Raw genomic sequence first — 20,898 nt, forward strand, 5'->3', positions numbered from 1 at the left:
AATACCTTAGGGTTGTATGTGGTAAATTTTGGTTCCCAAAATTCAGGGTTAATCAGGATCACATGACAGGCTTGTTTGTTAAAACACAAATAGGTGCTTCCATTCCGAGTTTCTAACTAAGTAGGTCTGAGGTGAAGGCCCAGAATTTGCATTTTAACAAGAACTAAAACATGCTTAAGGTTGCTGGTCTGGTAACCGTAATTTGAGAATCAGTACCTCAGTGATTTAGGGCTTAATTCTCTACCAAAAATTGTTGAAACATACTACTCTAATGTGAGGATCACAGGATTGTATTAAATTTTCTAAAATAGAGCTACCATTTATTCTTCTTAAAGCGAATGCTCACATAAAGATGAATAAATTCTTTCATTAATCTTAAAAAATATTAGAAATATTAAGCAGATGTCTAGCTCAGCAAGATGTAGGCTTTTTACGATTTTTAACAGGGTAACATTTGATAGATGACCAAATGAAGGTAAACTTCTATGTAGCAAATTTTAAGAAAACAAACCATGGTCAACTATTCATACCATGAAAACTGGTTCTCAGTTACTGAGAATTCAATATTTAAAACAGTAATTGATAATCAAGATTGATTCATTATGTCATTACTTTTTATCCAAAATGTGGACTTTCCTGGTGGCTCAGTGGTAAAGAACCCTCCTGCCAAGATAGGAGACATGAGTTTAAACCCTGAGTTGAGAAGATCTCCTGGAGAAGGAAATGGCAACCCACTCCAGTATTCTTGCCTAGAAAATCCCATGGACAGGGGAGCCTGGCAGACTATAGTCCATGGGGTTCCAGAAGAGTTGGACATGACTTAACAACTAAACAACAACAGCTATCCAAATTGTGGTATTCTTTTATTATAAAATGTCAATATTTATGTTACTATTATCTCATCTCTCTCTAAAGTCCATCCATCTCTATTTATTGTTTAACATCAGCCAAGCACTGTTTAGTTGCTGCAATGATCCTTTTTCATTGGAAAGTTTCTGTCAAGCATAATACCTGATATTTAATAACTGTTTAATGAATAAACACAGAAATGAATAGCAGTAAAATTTACAGGTACAAAAATGTTTCCAAAACATGAAAACAAAGATAATTCAGTATAACCTAAACATAAATGATTTGATATTTTGAAATAACTTACCTTTAAGTTTTTAACACAATGTCTCTACAGCTGTGCAGATTGTTTACTACAGTAGGGCTAACACTGCTTAACTTTCAAAGACCCACTCACCAGCCAGGCCCTCGGCCAGCATCAGGGAGTTTGTTTCTTGGCGTGTTTCCAGGGAACAGTTAACTGATAAGAGTAGTTCACTGTGCCTAGACATCCATGTAAACAATATGGTTTACGCTGAACACCTGCTTTCCTCCTGGGAATCTGAAATTTATGTGCAAGGCAGAAGTATCTACATGACCAACCCAATGCCTTAAGACACCAAGTTTCTAATGGGCTTCCCTGGAAAGAAGCATCACACCCGCGCTGCTGCCTTGTCATTGCGGGAAGGAAGGGGTGCTTTGTGTCAGCCTGGAGGGGACAGATCACAAGGAAGATTTCACACGGACTCCTCCAGACTCTGTCTGGGTCTTTTTCTCATATGAACCAACTTCACCCTAATTAATTTGAGCCTTGAGTTCACTCTAGAGCACCATGAGTTCTTCTAGCTAATCTCCACATATGGGAGTGATTCTTAAAGATGCCCAATATGGCAGATTTTTAAACAGCCAAGATTCTTACCTGCTGATATGCTTCATAGATCACATCAAATAGAAAGGCCTGTGGCATTTCACTTGCCCTGTATCTGGCACGTTCCAGTGAGTGGTCTAAGCAGCTGTCTACAGACGGGCTGATGACAGTAGATACAAGAGGTCGGATTGCTCCCGAGGCCTAAAGAACAGAGATGCAAATGACACATTTACATCACCTAAAAAATATCTAAAAGTTAAATTCTGATCTGTCTTGAAATGGATATTAGACCTTCAACAAGCTACCTCAAGAAAATATTCAAACAAGTCTTTATTTTGGCTCATAAATAAAATCATTTACAATCAAAAACCAGTCTCAATACTTCCCTGGTGACGCAGTAGATAAAAATCTACCAATGCAGGAGACATGAGTTCAATCCCTGATCCAGGAAGATTCCACAAGTTGCGGAGCATCAAAACCCGTGCGCTACTGTTAAGTCCATGCTCTAGAGCCCTGGAGCCATAACTCGTGAGCCAGGAAGCTACAGCTATCGAAGCCCGTGTGCCCTAGAACCCATGCTCCACAACAAGAGAAGCCACCACAGTGAGAAGCCCAGGCACCGCAACTCAAGAACAGCCCCTGCTTGCCGCACCTAGAGAAAGCCCACGCACAGCATAAAGACCCAGTGCAGCCAAAAAACCCCCACCAATCTCAAACCACTACAGTTCTATATAGTAAGAGATATAAATAATTTTTCATTATGGGTTCAAAATCCTTTTCATCACAGGCTATTAAAGTCAAATACTAAGAAAGGATGCTCAGATAAAATTGGACACTCCCTGAAGATGGGAGATAGAAAGAGACTGTTGTCCAGGAATGAAATGGGTTACACATGAATATTTACTTGTTAATGTGCCTTCAAGTATTTAATTTACACATTACATCATTAAGGAAAAACACACATTCCCTAAGATCTCCAAAATGAGCTCTGCCACCACCCAAATGACAATGAATTTCTTTCTGCCTTGCTCTAATTCCTGTGAAAAATAGCTCCCTTCAAACACAGCATCCATGTGAAGCTCCCCAAGGCAAAATGTCCACTGATTTCAACTGCTCTGATGAAAGCTCTGTCTCATTAATAGATGCATCTAAATTTTAAAAATACACCTTATCTGACAGGTCTTCCCTTTACCTTTAATAAAGTTACACTGTAATATAGTCTTGAAGGTCAATACCATACAGCTACTTTGGTGAAGTAGCCTTAAAATGAAGTTCCCAGTTAGGATAATTAACCTAACTGTCTTAGATTAACTGTAAAATATCTTATCTTTCATATAAATACAGCATATAACATTAACACCTGAGAAGAATTTGATCTCCAGGAGACTACATCTGAGAAAGACAGACTGTCCACAAACTAGTTTACAAAAGCCAAGGGATTGGCTGAAAATCAAAGCTAATGTGTGAGCTAAGCAGACAGTGTACAAACTGTGTCACCATTTCCAATGACTCAAGCAGAGATTTGGAGCCTAGGCATAAAAGCAAAAGTGAAGAGAGAGCCAAGGCTGATAGGGAGGGATTATGTCCAAGTGGATGAAAAACAGGTAAAGAGCAAACCCATTTTATAGCTCTATTTTTAGTTTTTTAAGGATCCTTCATGCAGTTCTCCATAGTGGCTGTACCAGTTTACATTACCACCAGCAGTGTAGGAGGGCTACCGTCTCTCCACACCCTCTGCAGCATTTACAATGTGTAGACGTTTTGATGATGGCCATCCTGACCAGCGAGAGGTGATACCTCATTGCAGTTTTGATTTGCATTTCTTTAATAATTAGTGATGTTGAGCACCTTGAAAAGATGAGCTTTTTAGCCATCTGTATATCTTCTCTGGAGAAATCTTTTTCTTTTAATATTGAGCTATTTGCATGAGCTATTTGTATATTCTAGAGATTAATCCCTTGTCAGTTGCTTCATTTGCAAGTATTTTCTCCTATTCTGAGGGTTGTCTTTTCATTTTGTTTATGATTTCCTTTGTTGCACAAAAAGCTTTTAAATTTCATTAGGTCCCATTTGTTTATTTTTGGTTTTACTTTTATTACTCTAGGAGGTGGAACCAAAAAGATCTTGCTGTGATTTATGTCAGAGTGTTCTGCCTGTTTTTCTCTAAGAATTATATAGTATCCAGCCTTTAATCCATTTTGAGTTTATTTCTGTGTATGGTGTTAGGGAGTGTTCTAATTTCATACTCTTACGTGTGGCTGTCCGGTTTTCCCAGCACCACTCATCAAAGACACTGTATTTTCTCCAGCATATATTCTTGCCTCCTTTGACAGAGATTAGCTGATCCAGCAATCCCACGTCTGAGCATATATCCAGAGAAAACTATAATTCAAAAAGGTACAGGCACTCCAATGTCCACTGAAGCACTATTCACAATAGCCAGGACACAGAAGCAACCGAAATGTCCATCAACAGAGGAACAGGTAAAGAAGATGCGGAACATATACTCAGCCATTAAAAAAAGAAAGAAAGAACGCCATGTGCAGCAACATGGATGGACCCAGAGAGTGTCATACTGAGTGAAGTCAGACAGAGAAAAACAGATATTACATGATGTCGCTTATATGTGGAATCTAAAAAAAGGGTACAAATGAATTTATCTACAAAACAGAAAGAGTTACAGATGTAGAAAATAAATTTATGGTTACAAGGGAGTAAGGCAGAAGGGGAGGGATAAACTGGGAAGTTGGGATTAACATATACACACTCTATGAAATAGATAACTAATAAGGACCTACTATATAGCACAGGCTGCACAGAGGACTCTATTCAATACTGTAATGACTCCTATGGGAAAGGAATCTAAAACAGAGTGAAGATACATATATATATATATATATATATATATATATATGTCTGATTCACTTTGATGTACACCTGAAACTAATATAACATTATAAATCAACTATACTCCAACAAAATTAAAAAAAAAAAAAAGAGCAAACCCAACTTGTCAAGATAGCACCTATTAGCAGAGGTTCTGGAAGACAAGACAGGAAAGGAATGCACACATGTACATAGTGCTCTTTAAGGAAAAAAACATAGTTCTATTTCAACTACTTATAGTTCACTCTATTCCAGACTATGACATAACATTAAAAGAACATGAGATACACTAAATGTCACCGAGAGCTGTGCAGAGTCTCTTCCCAGCAAAACAACTATAACTAAAGAAAAGCATTTTTCAAAAACCACCATTTAAAGTCTTTGAAAATTGTCCTAAGGGCATTCAACAAATTAACATTTAAGAATCTCTCTTAAATCTTGGAAAGAATGAAGCCTGTGGTACTAGAACCATCATCCGTTTTTTCCTTCATCCCACAACACCCACCTCAGTGTGACTAAAGTTCCACTCAGAATAGGTGTGACCAAGAAGATAGGCCTCCCTGGACCCCTAGCTCCCAGTGGGAGGGCAGAGAGCAGCACCGCCCAGCCCACTCAACTCCAGACACAAAGGCTCAGTTACAGACAAGTGCGGCCGAGAGGTGGTAAGGGAGTCCTTCTCCCACAGAGTCTCCAACAGCCTCCACCCACAGAGTGAAGACCTACCCCTTGCATGGTAGGCAGAGAACACTGGGGCCCCATCACCCGTGGCCCAGTTCACACAGAGGGCAGAGGTTCTGTGCTGGAAGAGGCAAAAACGAGAGGAGTCTATTGCCTCCAGGCAGCACCTTACTCATGAATAAGTGGTGTCCCTCAAACAGCATGCCTACCGATAGCCCCAAAACACAGGCATGGTGACTTTTCACAGGGAGAAAGACAAGCTCTAATAACAGACGACTATGAAGCTCACCCCAAGGGAATTCACTTAATTGGAAGTGAGTGTGAGAAAGTTTAAGGATTAGTACATTCTCAAACAGAGATCAGCATGGTAAGCAATTAAGAGGAAGGTGATCGCTTCATGAGAGCAAAAAGCTGAACCATAGGCCAGCTAGTTTATCAGAGACAACCAGAACAAGAGACAGCTAACAAGAATCTCCCACCAATCCCTAGAGTAAGAGCAAACCTCAAATACTGGCTTCACAAACTACCCCTGCCAAGGGGCCAGAATTTAATTGGATGAAACCATAGGGTACTCTATGTACTGGGCACTGGTTCAAAGCAAAACAGTTAGCAGGCAATGAATGGAACTTGTCAGTTGGGTGTCAGAGGCAGGCAGTATAACAGAGATCAGACTGCTAAAACCACTATCATTCTCTGATGACTAAACACACATCTAGAACTCCACCCTCTGAAGTGACTTCAGAGGTTTTGCCCCGTACAGGAATAAGACTGTGACTTTTCTGGTTTATTTTAGTAGCCAAGAAAATAAGCTGTACAGAGATAGACAAAATACACTTTCTAAAATATACATTTTTCAACAACAAAAATATGGAAAGACATGCATCCAAATAGGAAGGTGAATCTATACAAAGAAAAAAAAAAAAATCAAGAAACAGAAACTGCCTGTTAGAGGACCAGATATCACACTTAAGCAAGTAAGACATCAAATCAGGTATTACAAACATGTTCAAAGAACAAAAGGATACCATGTGTGAACAAAGTATAATGACCACTAAAATCCCATGGATGGAGGAGCCTGGTGGGCTGCAGTCCATGGGGTCGCTAAGTCAGACATGACTGAGTGACTTCACTTTCACTTTTCACTTTCATGCATTGGAGAAGGAAATGGCAACCCACTCCAGTGCTCTTGCCTAGAGAATCCCAGGGACAGGGGAGCCTGGTGGGCTGCCGTCTATGGGGTCGCACAGAGTCGGACACAACTGAAGTGACTTAGCTTAGCTTAGCTTAGTATCATCAATATCAAGAATAGATATCTTAAAAACTAAGTAGCAATTTTAGAATTAAATGTAACTATAATGAAAAATTCACTACAGAGGTTCAATAATAGATTTGAACTGGAAAATAACTGAATTTAAAGTTAGATCAATAGATTCTACAAAGAAAAATAAACAGATTCACCGAGATATGCAGGACATCATTACAGGCATTTCTGTAATAGGAGTACCAGAAGGAGAATAAAGGCAAGAAAGGAGCAGAAAAAATAAAGAAATTATGATTGAAAATTTCCCAAGGAAAACAATCTCCACACTCAAGGAGCTCAATATATTCAAAGCAGAAAACACACAAAGAAATTTATATCCAGACACATCATAGTAAAAAATGAAAAAGCTAAAATTACAAGAGAAAATGTTGAAAGCAACCACAGAAAAATCTTTTATCATTAACAAGAGAACACCAATAAGATTAACAACAGATTCTAATCAGAAACAATGGAAGCCAGAAGACAGGTATAAAAACCTGTTAAACGTTAAGTCCAGCAAAATGAGCATTTACAAAAATCAGATCAAAATAACTTCTCAGAGCAAATGAGCAGATTTCATGTCTAGCCAATTCACCCTACAAACTTCAAGCTGAAAGAAAGCCAAGTGTAGACAGTAATTCAAATCCACATGAAAAAAAAAAGACCATTTTTTAAAAAAAGGAAAAAAAGAGTATAAATGCCTATTTCTCCTGTCTTATGAGGTTTAAAAAGAAACCGTATAAAATATATAAGTAACTGATCAACCTATAACATTGAAACATGTATTTGACAAAAACAGCATAAAAGATTAGCAAAAGCGTATTATAAGAAGAAAATAATGGTACCTTGAATCCATAGTAACAAGTGAAAACTGAAAATAGAAAACAAGAAGGTTAATATGACATTGGGCTTCCCAGGTGATGCCACTCCTTATAAATATAGCTCACCTTTCTTCTCAGCTTCTGTAACTGTTATAAAATAAAATGAGGTGATAACAACAGTGGATTATTGGGTTTCTAACATACATGCATCTAACACTAAACAGCACACAAGGGCGGAAGAGGGAATAGAGCTATTTCAGGGTAACCTTCCTGTATCTTCCTAGATTTTAGTTAGCATATATCTGGATTGTGTTAAGATATATACTATAAGCCATGGAACAGTCACTAAGAAAATAAAAGTTGAAATGAAAAAATAAGCAAATTAATGTTCCAATAGAAAATATTCTTTTAATATGAAAGAAAGCAGTAATGAGGAAAGACAAAGAAACAGAAAATAAACTGGCCAATGTAAACTCAAAAATATCAATAACATTAATTTTAAGTGGATTAAACAATCTAAAGTCATACCGTCAAACTGGACTAAAAACCCAACCATATGCTATGTATAGGAAACAAAAATTTGAGACTCAAAGATCAAAATACACTGAATACAGAAGGATGAAAAGGATATATATCAAGCTAACAGTAACCATAAGAAAGCTGAAGTAGCTATATCAGAAAAAAGAGATAAAATCCTTTTGTAATTCAAAAAGAAAGGGCAATTCAACAAAATATAAAATTCATCTAACAGATCCCCAAGTACATGAAGCAAAAACTGGTAGGACTTAAAGGAGAAATAAACAATCCAACCATTGGAGACATCAACATCCTACTTTCAATAAAGAGTAGAACAACTAGGCATTACGGAAATAAGACTTGAAAAGCACTACAAACCAGCTATATCTAACGTATCAAATACTCCACCAAGAGTATGTTCTTCTAAAGCATACATGGAGAATTCTCCAGATCAGACCAAATACTCAGCCATAAAAAAGACAATAAATTTTTAAAAATTAGAGTCATATTAAATATGTTCTCTGACCTTAATAGTGAAATTAAAAAACAGTAGTGCAGCCAAATGGTTGTCTGAGGAGGACCTACAAATAGCTGAGAAAAGAAGAGAAGAGAAAGGCAAAGGAGAAAAGAAAAGATATAAGCATCTGAATGTAGAGTTTCAAAGAATAGCAAGGAGAGATATGAAAGCCTTCCTCAGCCATCAGTGCAAAGAAATAGAGGAAAACAATAGAACTGGAAAGACCAGAGATCTCACCAAGAAAATTAGAGATACATCTTTTCAAGCAAAGATGGGCACAATTAAGGACAGAAATGGTATGGACCTAACAGAAGCAGAAGATATTAAGAAGAGGCGGCAAGAATACACAGAAGAACTGTACAAAAGAGATGTTCATGACCAAGATAACCAAAAGGGTGTGATCACTCACCTAGAGCAAGACATCCTGGAATGTGAAGTCAAGTGGGCCTTAGGAAGCGTTACTACGAACAAAGCTAGGGGAAGTGATAGAATTCCACTTGAGGTATTTCAAATCCTAAAAGATGATGGCTGTGAAAGTGCTGCACTCAATATGCCAGAAAATTTGGAAAACTCAGCAGTGGAAAACAGGACTGGAAAAGATCAGTTTTCATTCCAATCCCAAAGAAAGGCAATGCCAAAGAATGTTAACAACTGCACAATTGCACTCATCTCACCCACTAGCAAAGCAATGCTCAAAATTCTCCAAACCAGGCTTCAACAGTATGTGAACCATGAACTTCCAGATGGTTAAGATGGATTTAGAAAGGGCAGAGGAACCAGAGATTAAATTGCCAACATCTGTTGGATCATCAAAAAAGCAAGAGAGTTCCAGAAAAACATCTACTTCTGTTTTATAACTATGCCAAAGCCTTTGACTGTATAGATCACAACAAACTGTGGAAAATTCTAAAAGAGATGGGATACCAGAGCACCTGACCTGCCTCCTGAGAAATCTGTATGCAGGTCAAGAAGCAACAGTTAGAACTGGACATAGAACAACAGGCTGGTTCCAAATTGGGAAAGGAGTACGTCAAAGCTGTATATTGTCACCCTGTTTATTTAACTTATGTGTAGAGTACATCATTCAAAATGCCAGGCTGGATGAAGCACAAGCTGGAATCAAGATTGCAGGGAGAAATATCAATAGCCTCAGATATACAGATGATACCACCCTTATTGCAGACAGTGAAGAGGAACTAAAGAGACTCTTGATGAAAGTGAAACAGGAGAGTGAAAAAGCCGGCTTAAAGCTCAACATTCAGAAAATGAAGATCATGGCATCTGGTCATTTATCTGGAGCAAATAAAAACACAAACTCAAAGATACCCACTCCTTTGTTCACTGTAGCATTACTTAGAAGAGCCAAGACATGGAAACCTAAATGGCCACGATGAGAGAAAAGATAAAGAAAATGTAGAATACATACAATGGAATATTAATCAACCATAAAAAGAATGAAATTCTGTCATTTTCAATGACATATGAAGAACTCAAGGGCATTATGCTAAGTGAAATAAATCAGACAGAAAGACAAATACTGTATGATCCCACTATGTGGAACCTAACCAAAACAAAAAACAAAAATAGCTCATCAATACAGAGAACAAGCTGTTAGGAGGGAGGGGGCAAAACGTGTGAAGGAAGTCAAAAGGTACAAACTTCCAGGTACGAAACAGGTTATGGGGATGTAATACAGTTAATACTATATAACACATATTTAAAAGCTGCTAAAAGAATAGATCATTAAGTCTCTTCAGAAGAAATTCTGTAACTATGTATGGTGATACATACTGACTTATTGTGGTAATTTCTCAACGTATACAGATGTTGAAACGTTATGTTGTATATCTGAATCCAGTATGCTGTATGTATACGTCAAAAAATGTTTTAGAGAACCAAAAAGTAATGTGGGAATTAAGAACACAGCCACTGAACAACAGACTACTAAATGAACCAGAGAAGAAGTCACTGTGAAAATGATATTTCAGCTGAAGTATTTACAGCTGAGATTTTCCATATAAAAAAGACAGTTTCAAAATCAAAAACCTAACTTTCCACCTCAAGATACTAGAAAAAGAGAAAGACTAAAGTTAACGGAGGCATAGTGAACATAAAAGCAGAAAATAGGAAAAGGAAAACACAAAACCAAAAGTTGGTTCTTTGAAAAGATTTAACCACTTTCTTCTAGTTTAGCTAAAGGTTCGCAAAACTCAAATAAGTAGTATCAGGAGTGAAAGTGTTGACATTTCCACTAACCTTGCAGAAATTAGGAGTCAGAAAATTGCAAGTGTATTTTAACACATTAGCTTACAGATCCAATTACAATGTTCCAGAAAGACACAACCAAAATTACTTCAAAGACAGAAAATTTGAATAGACTTTTAATAAAATTAGGCATTTATTTCCCACAAAGAAAGCCCAGGCCCAGATGGCTTCACTGGTTATTTATAATAAAGAAAAAAAAAAAACTGTAAACACCATTTCCTCACACTATCCCAAAAGGCAAAAAAGTAGAATACTTTCCAACACCTTAAGACAAGTATTACCAAAACCAGAGACATCACCAAAAAACCTAACTACAGATATATATTCCAGAAAAGTACAAAAAAACAAAAAACAAAAAAAAAATCACACAAAAGTCAAGATAACAAACCAAATTTGGCAACAAGCAGTATTGTATACCATGACCAAGTGGAATTTATCCCAAGAAATTAATATTAAACATACCAAAAAAAGATCAATGTAATACACCACATTAATAGAATAAAGAACAAAAAGACACAACAACTCAACAGACTTAGAAAAAGTATCTGACAATATCCAACACTCCATGAAAAAAGCCATGCAACAAACACAGCCGAGAACTTGCTCCATCTGATCAAGGGCATCTACAAAACGTCCACAGTTGACATCATACTTAATGGTGTGATGACTCAATGTTTTCCCTTCAACATCAGCAACAAGGATGTCCACTGTTGCCACTTTCAATAAAAGTACTGGAAGTTCTCGTCAGGGCAGTTATGCAGGAAAATCTAATACAGGCATCCAAGAAAACTAAACCTGTCTTCATCTGCAGATGACCTAATCTTGTATACAGAGAATTCTAATGCATCCATTAAAAAAGTATTAGAACAAATAAACTAGTTCAGCAAGAATGCAGAGGACAAGATTAATACATAAAAGTGTATTTCTAAATATAAACAATGAACAATCCAAAAGTAATTCATTTACAGTATCTTCAACAAGAACACTTAGGAACACTTAAAGAATATTTAACAAAAGTATAATATATTTAGATATAGTCAGTATGTGCAAAACATGCTAAGAACTACAAAAAATTTCCTCCCTCTTATCGAAAGGCCAACATCTCCACATACTTACAGGCATCTATTCCTTCCCATGTAGATCTTCATACAATAGTCTGTCCTGCCTCAATTTTTATTCTTTTATTAAATTGTCTCCATTTTCAGAGACAAATTGCTTAGAATACAAGCCATTTGTGACACTTCCCATCATTAAATCAGCCTTCCCTCAATCATACATCTGCCAGCTAGTATCAAATTTCTCCACACCAGTTTAAAGCAAAGCTCTTTCAAACAATTGTCTGTACTGTACTACTCCTTATCTGTAATTTCTCTCTCCCCCCATGCATGTTACTTTTATTAGGATTTTATCTCCACAACTCCACAAAATAAATTTTTCAGGCTCACAATGAACCTCCACATTGCTCTTAGAGTACTTCCAGGGCTCAGACCTCAGACTTCCCTAGCTACATTCATTCCATAGGTGACCTCCTCAACCCTGTAGCTTCAAGTAGCAATACCATCGTACACTAGACCATGCAGATCTATACACCCAACCCAGAAAGTTCTCTTTAAATCTGGACTTGTACATCCACATACCTATTTAACATCTCTGTTCATTTCAAAATATACATCTGGACTATAAAATCAAAGTTCTGGTTTTACCCATACCACATCCCCCAAACTGGCTCCTCAACACATTTTCCCATCTACATACACATCTATTCTAGTTATTCTTACCAAAAACTTTGAAGGTCATTGTTTTTTCTGCTGTCTTCCATTTCATCATGAATCCATCAGCACAACATCAGTGTCAAATATCACAAATCTGCCCAACTTTTCAGCTTCTACTGCCACAATGTGAATCCACGGCACCCACGTTCACTCTCTCAGATCCCACACATGAAGCAGTGATCATGAACGCATTATAGCTGCACAGAGTCACATGAACAGGTTTCCGCCAACATGTTGTGCAAATAACATGCCATCAAAATATATGTAAAACCGTTTAAAAACCTGATGAATGTGTAAATTATACCTCAACAAAAAATAAAACCTAACTACTATGTTCTTTAGGGATACATTCTACAAAACTGAACAAAAGGGCAAGAAAACAAACTTCAAGATAACGTTTATCTGTCTGGGAGAAGTAAGCACAATCAAGGCAGAGACAGAGTAACTAGCTGTCTTATATTTATTACACCACATGGTGTATCTCCAAGTGTCTGAAGTTCTCTGCATATTTTCAGTATTTTTGAACAGAGGATTTCTAAGATGTTTATCTATGGGCCCTCATTTTGATTATTGAAAACTAACATTAAGAGCAGAGATCATTCAGAACTTAGATGTCATTATGGTAGGACTGGTGTCTTCCAGAAATTACTAGGTTGTTTTCTATGGAAGCCAGAACATCAGTTAGAAAGTAACACAACATAAAGACAATTGAAAGCACAAGGTGGCCAGCACCTTCCTAAGTCCCACTAAACAAAAGGCCCGCAAAAAGGGTAACAAGTGAAAATAACTCCTCTGTTGAAGTATGGGCTAAGTCAGTTGCCTTTAAAATATAATGGAGGAGGGAGGGAAAGATGGCGGAGGAATAGGACGGGAAGATCACGTTCTCCCTCACAAACTCCTCAAAAGAACATTTCAACGCCGAGCAAACTCCGCAAAACAACTTCTGTAGGCTGGCAGAGGACATCAGGCAACCAGAAAAGCAGACCATTGTCTTCAAAAACAGCATCCCCCCTCCCCACAGCGCGACTGAACTAGTGAGCCTAAAAACCAGCAAACAGAAGAAGTTAAACAGAGGGAACCACCTTGGAAGTGAGCCCACACGGCCCATAACATCAGAGAAGAGCCAGATATATTTTTAATTTTTTAATATTTTTAAAATCATTCTTTTTTTTTTTTGCCTTTTGCATTTTTTTTCTTTTTTTTTCCGAGCTTTTTTTTAATTGTTAAATCTTCTGTTTCTCCTCTAATTTTTATTTCTATAACCTAGTATTACTATTTTTTAAAAAAAAAGACTTTTTTTTTTTTTTTAAGGCAAACACCATATATACTCGTTGGATGGTTGTTGGTGTTTTGTTTTTTTTTGTTTGTTTGTTTGTTTGTTTTTTAATAATTCTTTTTTTTTCTTTCTTCCTTTTTCCTTCTGCTTTTCTTTAATATTGTATCTTTGAAAATCCAACCTCTACTCCAGATTTTTAATCTTTGTTGTCAATTTTGTACATTTAAAAACCCAAACTTCACTACCCAAGTTTACCTGAGAGCAAGATTACTGGCTTGTCCACTCTCTCCTCCTCTGGCCTCTCCTTTTTCTCCACCAGGTGGCCTCTGTCTCTCTTCTCCCCCATCTCTTCTCTATCCAACTCTGTGAATCTCTGTGTGTTCCAGATGGTAGAGAACACCTAAGGAACTGGTTACTGGCAGGATTTGTCTCTCTCCTACTCATCCCTCTCTCTTATCCTCCTGGTCACCTCTGTCTACTTCCTCCCTCTCCTCTTCCCCGTATAACTCTGTAAATACCTCTGAGCGGTCCAGACTATAGAGCGCACATAAGGAAGTGACTACTGGCTAGCTTGCTCTCTCCTCTCTTGATCTCACCACATCTCATTCCAGTTACCTCTAACTACCCCCTCCATCTTCTCTTCTCCTTGTAACTCAGTGAACCTCTCTGAGTGTCCCTCAAGGTGGAGAAACTTTTCATCTTTAACCTAGATGTTTTATCATCGGTGCTGTATAGATGGAGAAGTCTAGAGGCTACTGTGAAAATAAAACTGAAAACCAGAAGCAGGAAGCTTAAACCCAAAGCCTGAAAACATTAGAGAACTCTTGAATTCAGGGAACATTAAGCAATAGGAGCTCATCAAAAGCCTTCATACCTACACTGAAACCAAGCTCCACCCAAGGGCCAACAAGTTCCAAAACAAGACATACCACGCAAATTCTCCAGCAACACAGGAACACTCCCCTGAGCCTCAATATACAGGCAGCTCAAAATTATCCCAATACCTTTGATGTCTCATAACCCATTACGGGTCACTCCACTGCACTCCAGAGAGAAGAAACCCAGCTCCACCCACCAAAACTCCAACACAAGCCTCCCTAACCAGGAAACCTTGACAAGCCACTGATAGAACCCCACCCAAAGTGAGGAAGCTCCATAATAAAGAGAACTCCACAAATTATCAGAATATAAAAGGCCACCCCAAACGCAGCAATATAACCAAGATGAAGAGACAGAGGAATACTCAGCAGGTAAAGGAACAGGAGAGTTGCCCACCAAATCAAACAAAAGAGGAAGAAGTAGGGAATCTACCGGAGAAGGAATTCCGAATATTGATAGTGAAAATGATCCAAAATCTTGAAATCAAAATGGAAACACAGATAAATAGCCTAGAGACAAGGATTGAGAAGATGCAAGAAAGGTTTAACAAGGACCTAGAAGAAATAAAAAAGAGTCAAAATATAATGAATAACACAATAAATGAGATCAGAAACACTCTGGAGGCAACAAATAGCAGAATAACAGAGGCAGAAGATAGGATTAGTGAAATAGAAGATAGAATGGTAGAAATAAATGAATCAGAGAGGAAACAAGAAAAACGAATTAAAAGAAACGAGGACAATCTCAGAGACCTCCAGGACAATATGAAACGCTCCAACATTCGAATTATAGGAGTCCCAGAAGAAGAAGACAGAAAGAAAGATCATGAGAAAATCCTTGAGGAGATAATAGTTGAAAACTTCCCTAAAATGGGGAAAGAAATAATCACCCAAGTCCAAGAAACACAGAGAGTCCCAAATAGGATAAACCCAAGGCGAAACACCCCAAGACACATATTAATCAAATTAACAAAGATCAAACACAAAGAACAAATATTAAAAGCAGCAAGGGAAAAACAACAAATAACACACAAGGGGATTCCCATAAGGATAACAGCTGATCTGTCAATAGAAACTCTTCAGGCCAGGAGGGAATGGCAAGACATACTTAAAGTGATGAAAGACAATAACCTACAGCCCAGATTACTGTACCCAGCAAGGATCTCATTCAAATACGAAGGAGAAATCAAAAGCTTTACAGACAAGCAAAAGCTGAGAGAATTCAGCACCACCAAACCAGCTCTCCAACAAATTCTAAAGGATATCCTCTAGACAGGAAACACGAAAAGGGTGTATAAACCCGAACCCAAAACAATAAAGTAAATGGCAACAGGATCATACTTATCAATAATTACCTTAAACGTAAATGGGTTGAACGCCCCAACCAAAAGACAAAGACTGGCCGAATGGATACAAAAACAAGACCCCTCTATATGCTGCTTACAAGAGACCCACCTCAAAACAAGGGACACATACAGACTGAAAGTGAAGGGCTGGAAAAGATATACCACGCAAATAGAGACCAAAAGAAAGCAGGAGTGGCAATACTCATATCCGATAAAATAGACTTTAAAACAAAGGCTGTGAAAAGAGACAAAGAAGGCCACTACATAATGATCAAAGGAACAATCCAAGAAGAAGATATAACAATTATAAATATATATGCACCCAATATAGGAGCACCGCAATATGTAAGACAAATGCTAACAAGTATGAAAGGGGAAATCAACAATAACACAATAATAGTGGGAGACTTTAATACCCCACTCACACCTATGGACAGATCAACTAAACAGAAAATTAACAAAGAAACGCAAACTTTAAATGATACATTAGATCAGTTAGACCTAATTGATATCTATAGGACATTTCACCCCAAAACAACAAATTTCACCTTTTTTCAAGTGCTCATGGAACCTTCTCCAGGATAGATCACATCCTGGGCCATAAATCTAAACTTGATAAATTCAAAAAATCGAAATCATTCCAAGCATCTTTTCTGACCATAATGCATTAAGATTAGATCTCAATTACAGGAGAAAAACTATTAAAAATTCCAACATATGGAGGTTGAACAACACACTTCTGAATAACCAACAAATCACAGAAGAAATCAAAAAGAAATCAAAATATGCATAGAAACTAATGAAAATGAAAACACAACAACCCAAAACCTGTGGGACACTATAAAAGCAGTGCTAAGAGGAAAGTTCATAGCAATACAGGCATACCTCAAGAAACAAGAAAAAAGTCAAATAAATAACCTAACTCTACAACTAAAGCAACTAGAAAAGGAAGAGTTGGAGAACCCCAGAGTGAGTAGAAGGAAAGAAATCTTAAAAATTAGGGCAGAAATAAATGCAAAAGAAACAAAAGAGACCATAGCAAAAATCAACAAAGCCAAAAGCTGGTTCTTTGAAAGGATAAATAAAATTGACAAACCATTAGCCAGACTCATCAAGAAGCAAAGAGAGAAAAATCAAATCAATAAAATTAGAAATGAAAATGGAGAGATCACAACAGACAACACAGAAATACAAAGGATCATAAGAGACTACTATCAGCAGTTGTATGCCAATAAAATGGACAACGTGGAAGAAATGGACAAATTCTTAGAAAAGTACAATTTTCCAAAACTGAACCAGGAAGAAATCGAAAATCTTAACAGACCCATCACAAGCACGGAAATTGATACTGTAATCAGAAATCTTCCAGCAAACAAAAGCCCAGGTCCAGATGGCTTCACAGCTGAATTCTACCAAAAATTTCGAGAAGAGCTAACACCTATCCTCCTCAAACTCTTCCAGAAAATTGCAGAGGAAGGTAAACTTCCAAACTCATTCTATGAGGCCACCATCACCCTAATACCAAAACCTGACAAAGATGTCACAAAAAAAGAAAACTACAGGCCAATATCTCTGATGAACATAGATGCAAAAATCCTCAACAAAATTCTAGCAATCAGAATCCAACAACACATTAAAAGATCATACACCATGACCAAGTGGGCTTTATCCCAGGGATGCAAGGATTCTTCAATATCCGCAAATCAATCAATGTAATTCACCACATTAACAAATTGAAAAATAAAAACCATATGATTATCTCAATAGATGCAGAGAAGGCCTTTGACAAAATTCAACATCCATTTATGATAAAAACTCTCCAGAAAGCAGGAATAGAAGGAACATACCTCAACATAATAAAAGCTATCTATGACAAACCCACAGCAAACATTATCCTCAATGGTGAAAAATTGAAAGCATTTCCCTAAAGTCAGGAACAAGACAAGGGTGTCCACTTTCACCGCTACTATTCAACATAGTTCTGGAAGTTTTGGCCACAGCAATCAGAGCAGAAAAAGAAATAAAAGGAATCCAAATTGGAAAAGAAGAAGTAAAACTCTCACTGTTTGCAGATGACATGATCCTCTACATGGAAAACCCTAAAGACTCCACCAGAAAATTACTAGAGATCATCAATGAATATAGTAAAGTTGCAGGATATAAAATCAACACACAGAAATCCCTTGCATTCCTATACACGAATAATGAGAAAGTAGAAAAGAAATTAAGGAAACAATTCCATTCACCATTGCAACGAAAAGAATAAAATACTTAGGAATATATCTACCTAAAGAAACTAAAGGCCTATATATAGAAAACTATAAAACACTGATGAAAGAAATCAAAGAGGACACTAATAGATGGAGAAATATACCATGTTCATGGATTGGAAGAATCAATATAGTGAAAATGAGTATACTACCCAAAGCAATTTACAAATTCAATGCAATCCCTATCAAGCTACCAGCCACATTTTCACAGAACTAGAACAAATAATTTCAAGATTTGTATGGAAATACAAAAAACCTCGAATAGCCAAAGCAATCTTGAGAAAGAAGAATGGAACGGGAGGAATCAACTTGCCTGACTTCAGGCTCTACTACAAAGCCACAGTCATCAAGACAGTATGGTACTGGCACAAAGACAGACATATAGATCAATGGAACAAAATAGAAAGCCCAGAGATAAATCCACACACATATGGACACCTTATCTTTGACAAAGGAGGCAAGAATATACAATGGAGTAAAGACAATCTCTTTAACAAGTGGTGCTGGGAAAACTGGTCAACCACTTGTAAAAGAATGAAACTAGATCACTTTCTAACACCACACACAAAAATAAACTCAAAATGGATTAAAGATCTAAATGTAAGACCAGAAACTATAAAACTCCTAGAGGAGAACATAGGCAAAACACTCTCAGACATAAATCACAGCAGGATCCTCTATGATCCACCTCCCAGAATGCTGGAAATAAAAGCAAAAATAAACAAATGGGATCTAATTAAAATTAAAAGCTTCTGCACAACAAAGGAAAATATAAGCAAGGTGAAAAGACAGCCTTCGGAATGGGAGAAAATAATAGCAAATGAAGCAACTGACAAACAACTAATCTCAAAAATATACAAGCAACTTCTGCAGCTCAACTCCAGAAAAATAAACGACCCAATCAAAAAATGGGCCAAAGAACTAAATAGACATTTCTCCAAAGAAGACATACGGATGGCTAACAAACACATGAAAAGATGCTCAACATCACTCATTATTAGAGAAATGCAAATCAAAACCACAATGAGGTACCACTTCACACCAGTCAGAATGGCTGCGATCCAAAAATCTGCAAGCAATAAATGCTGGCGAGGGTGTGGAGAAAAGGGAACCCTCCTACACTGTTGGTGGGAATGCAAACTAGTACAGCCACTATGGAAAACAGTGTGGAGATTCCTTAAAAAATTGCAAATAGAACTACCTTATGACCCAGCAATCCCACTGCTGGGCATACACACCGAGGAAACCAGAATTGAAAGAGACACATGTACCCCAATGTTCATCGCAGCACTGTTTATAATAGCCAGGACATGGAAACAACCTAGATGTCCATCAGCAGATGAATGGATAAGAAAGCTGTGGTACATATACACAATGGAGTATTACTCAGCCGTTAAAAAGAATTCATTTGAATCAGTTCTGATGAGATGGATGAAACTGGAGCCGATTATACTGAGTGAAGTAAGCCAGAAAGAAAAACACCAATACAGTATACTAACACATATATATGGAATTTAGGAAGATGGCAACGACAACCCTGTATGCAAGACAGGGAAAGAGACACAGATGTGTATAACGGACTTTGGACTCAGAGGGAGAGGGAGAGGGTGGGATGATTTGGGAGAATGACATTCTAACATGTATACTATCATGTGAATTGAATCACCAGTCTATGTCTGACGCAGGATGCAGCATGCTTGGGGCTGGTGCATGGGGATGACCCAGAAAGATGTTATGGGGAGGGAGGTGGGAGGGGGTTCATGTTTGGGAATGCATGTAAGAATTAAAGATTTTAAAATTTAAAAAATAAAAAAAAAAATAAAAATAAAAAAAAAATAAATTAAATAAAAAAAAAAAAAAAAATAAAATATAATGGAAAAGTTTGTTATGAAACGTAATTGCCAAGTTATCAAATGTACTGTCTCCGTGGGAATTAGCCTAATAAGCTCTGAATGGAAGCTTAACAGCTCAGCACCACAGTGATTACTTGCCTCTCAGGCTAATCTATCAAATATTTCCACATGTCAATGCATGGAAATCATCATAGATACAAATCATTCAATATGGAATAATGAACCCCACCTCTACAGTTTACTTTTAAAAGCAAAATTAAACAATGCTTATCATCCATCCACACAGCAGGTACTAACATGCATTCCTCCTCAGGCATCTGCTTTCAAGCTAATTATGACACTCTACAACAGAAACCCTGACTAGGTAATTACCATTTCAGTTAGCTGAGTTGTCTTTATTCAGAGACTACTTAATAAATGTTTACAGAATAACATCTTCAAAGCTGATCATTGTAAGTTATGAGATTTTTTTACTAGTTAACATATTTATAGTAGAATACTTCCAACCTCCTTTTACAAGGAAAGAATCTATAGTTTATTCAGTATAGAAATATAAATTTTAGGAAAATCTGTACAAATTGTCCTATCACTACAAAGTATCCCTAAACTTGAATATGCAACAAAAAGGAATAAGGAGCCCCCATTTTATACTAAACTTTGCTTCTGGAAAATTGGAGTAATACCATTTGTGTAAAACAATGTGATCAGAGATATACTTGGATATCCACTAAAGTCTAATTCCCAGGTATACTTATTTCCCCTTGGTCTATCCTTTCCAACTTCATTTTCAAATAATTAATTGAACAGATATACAAGGGCAAATA

General features: G+C 37.1%; 1 protein-coding gene across 1 annotated transcript in view; it reads right to left on the bottom strand.

Annotated features, from left to right (window-relative positions):
* The window catches only part of CRPPA (CDP-L-ribitol pyrophosphorylase A), a 396,240-nt gene that overhangs the window by 336,888 nt on the left and 38,454 nt on the right, over nucleotides 1-20,898 (bottom strand). The window contains 1 exon segment of the mRNA XM_027968498.3: nucleotides 1,748-1,897. Coding sequence (XP_027824299.2) covers nucleotides 1,748-1,897 — 150 coding nt within the window.

The sequence above is a fragment of the Ovis aries genome, chromosome 4 (genome assembly GCF_016772045.2).
Source record: "Ovis aries strain OAR_USU_Benz2616 breed Rambouillet chromosome 4, ARS-UI_Ramb_v3.0, whole genome shotgun sequence".
NCBI classification, from domain to species: Eukaryota; Metazoa; Chordata; class Mammalia; order Artiodactyla; family Bovidae; genus Ovis; species Ovis aries.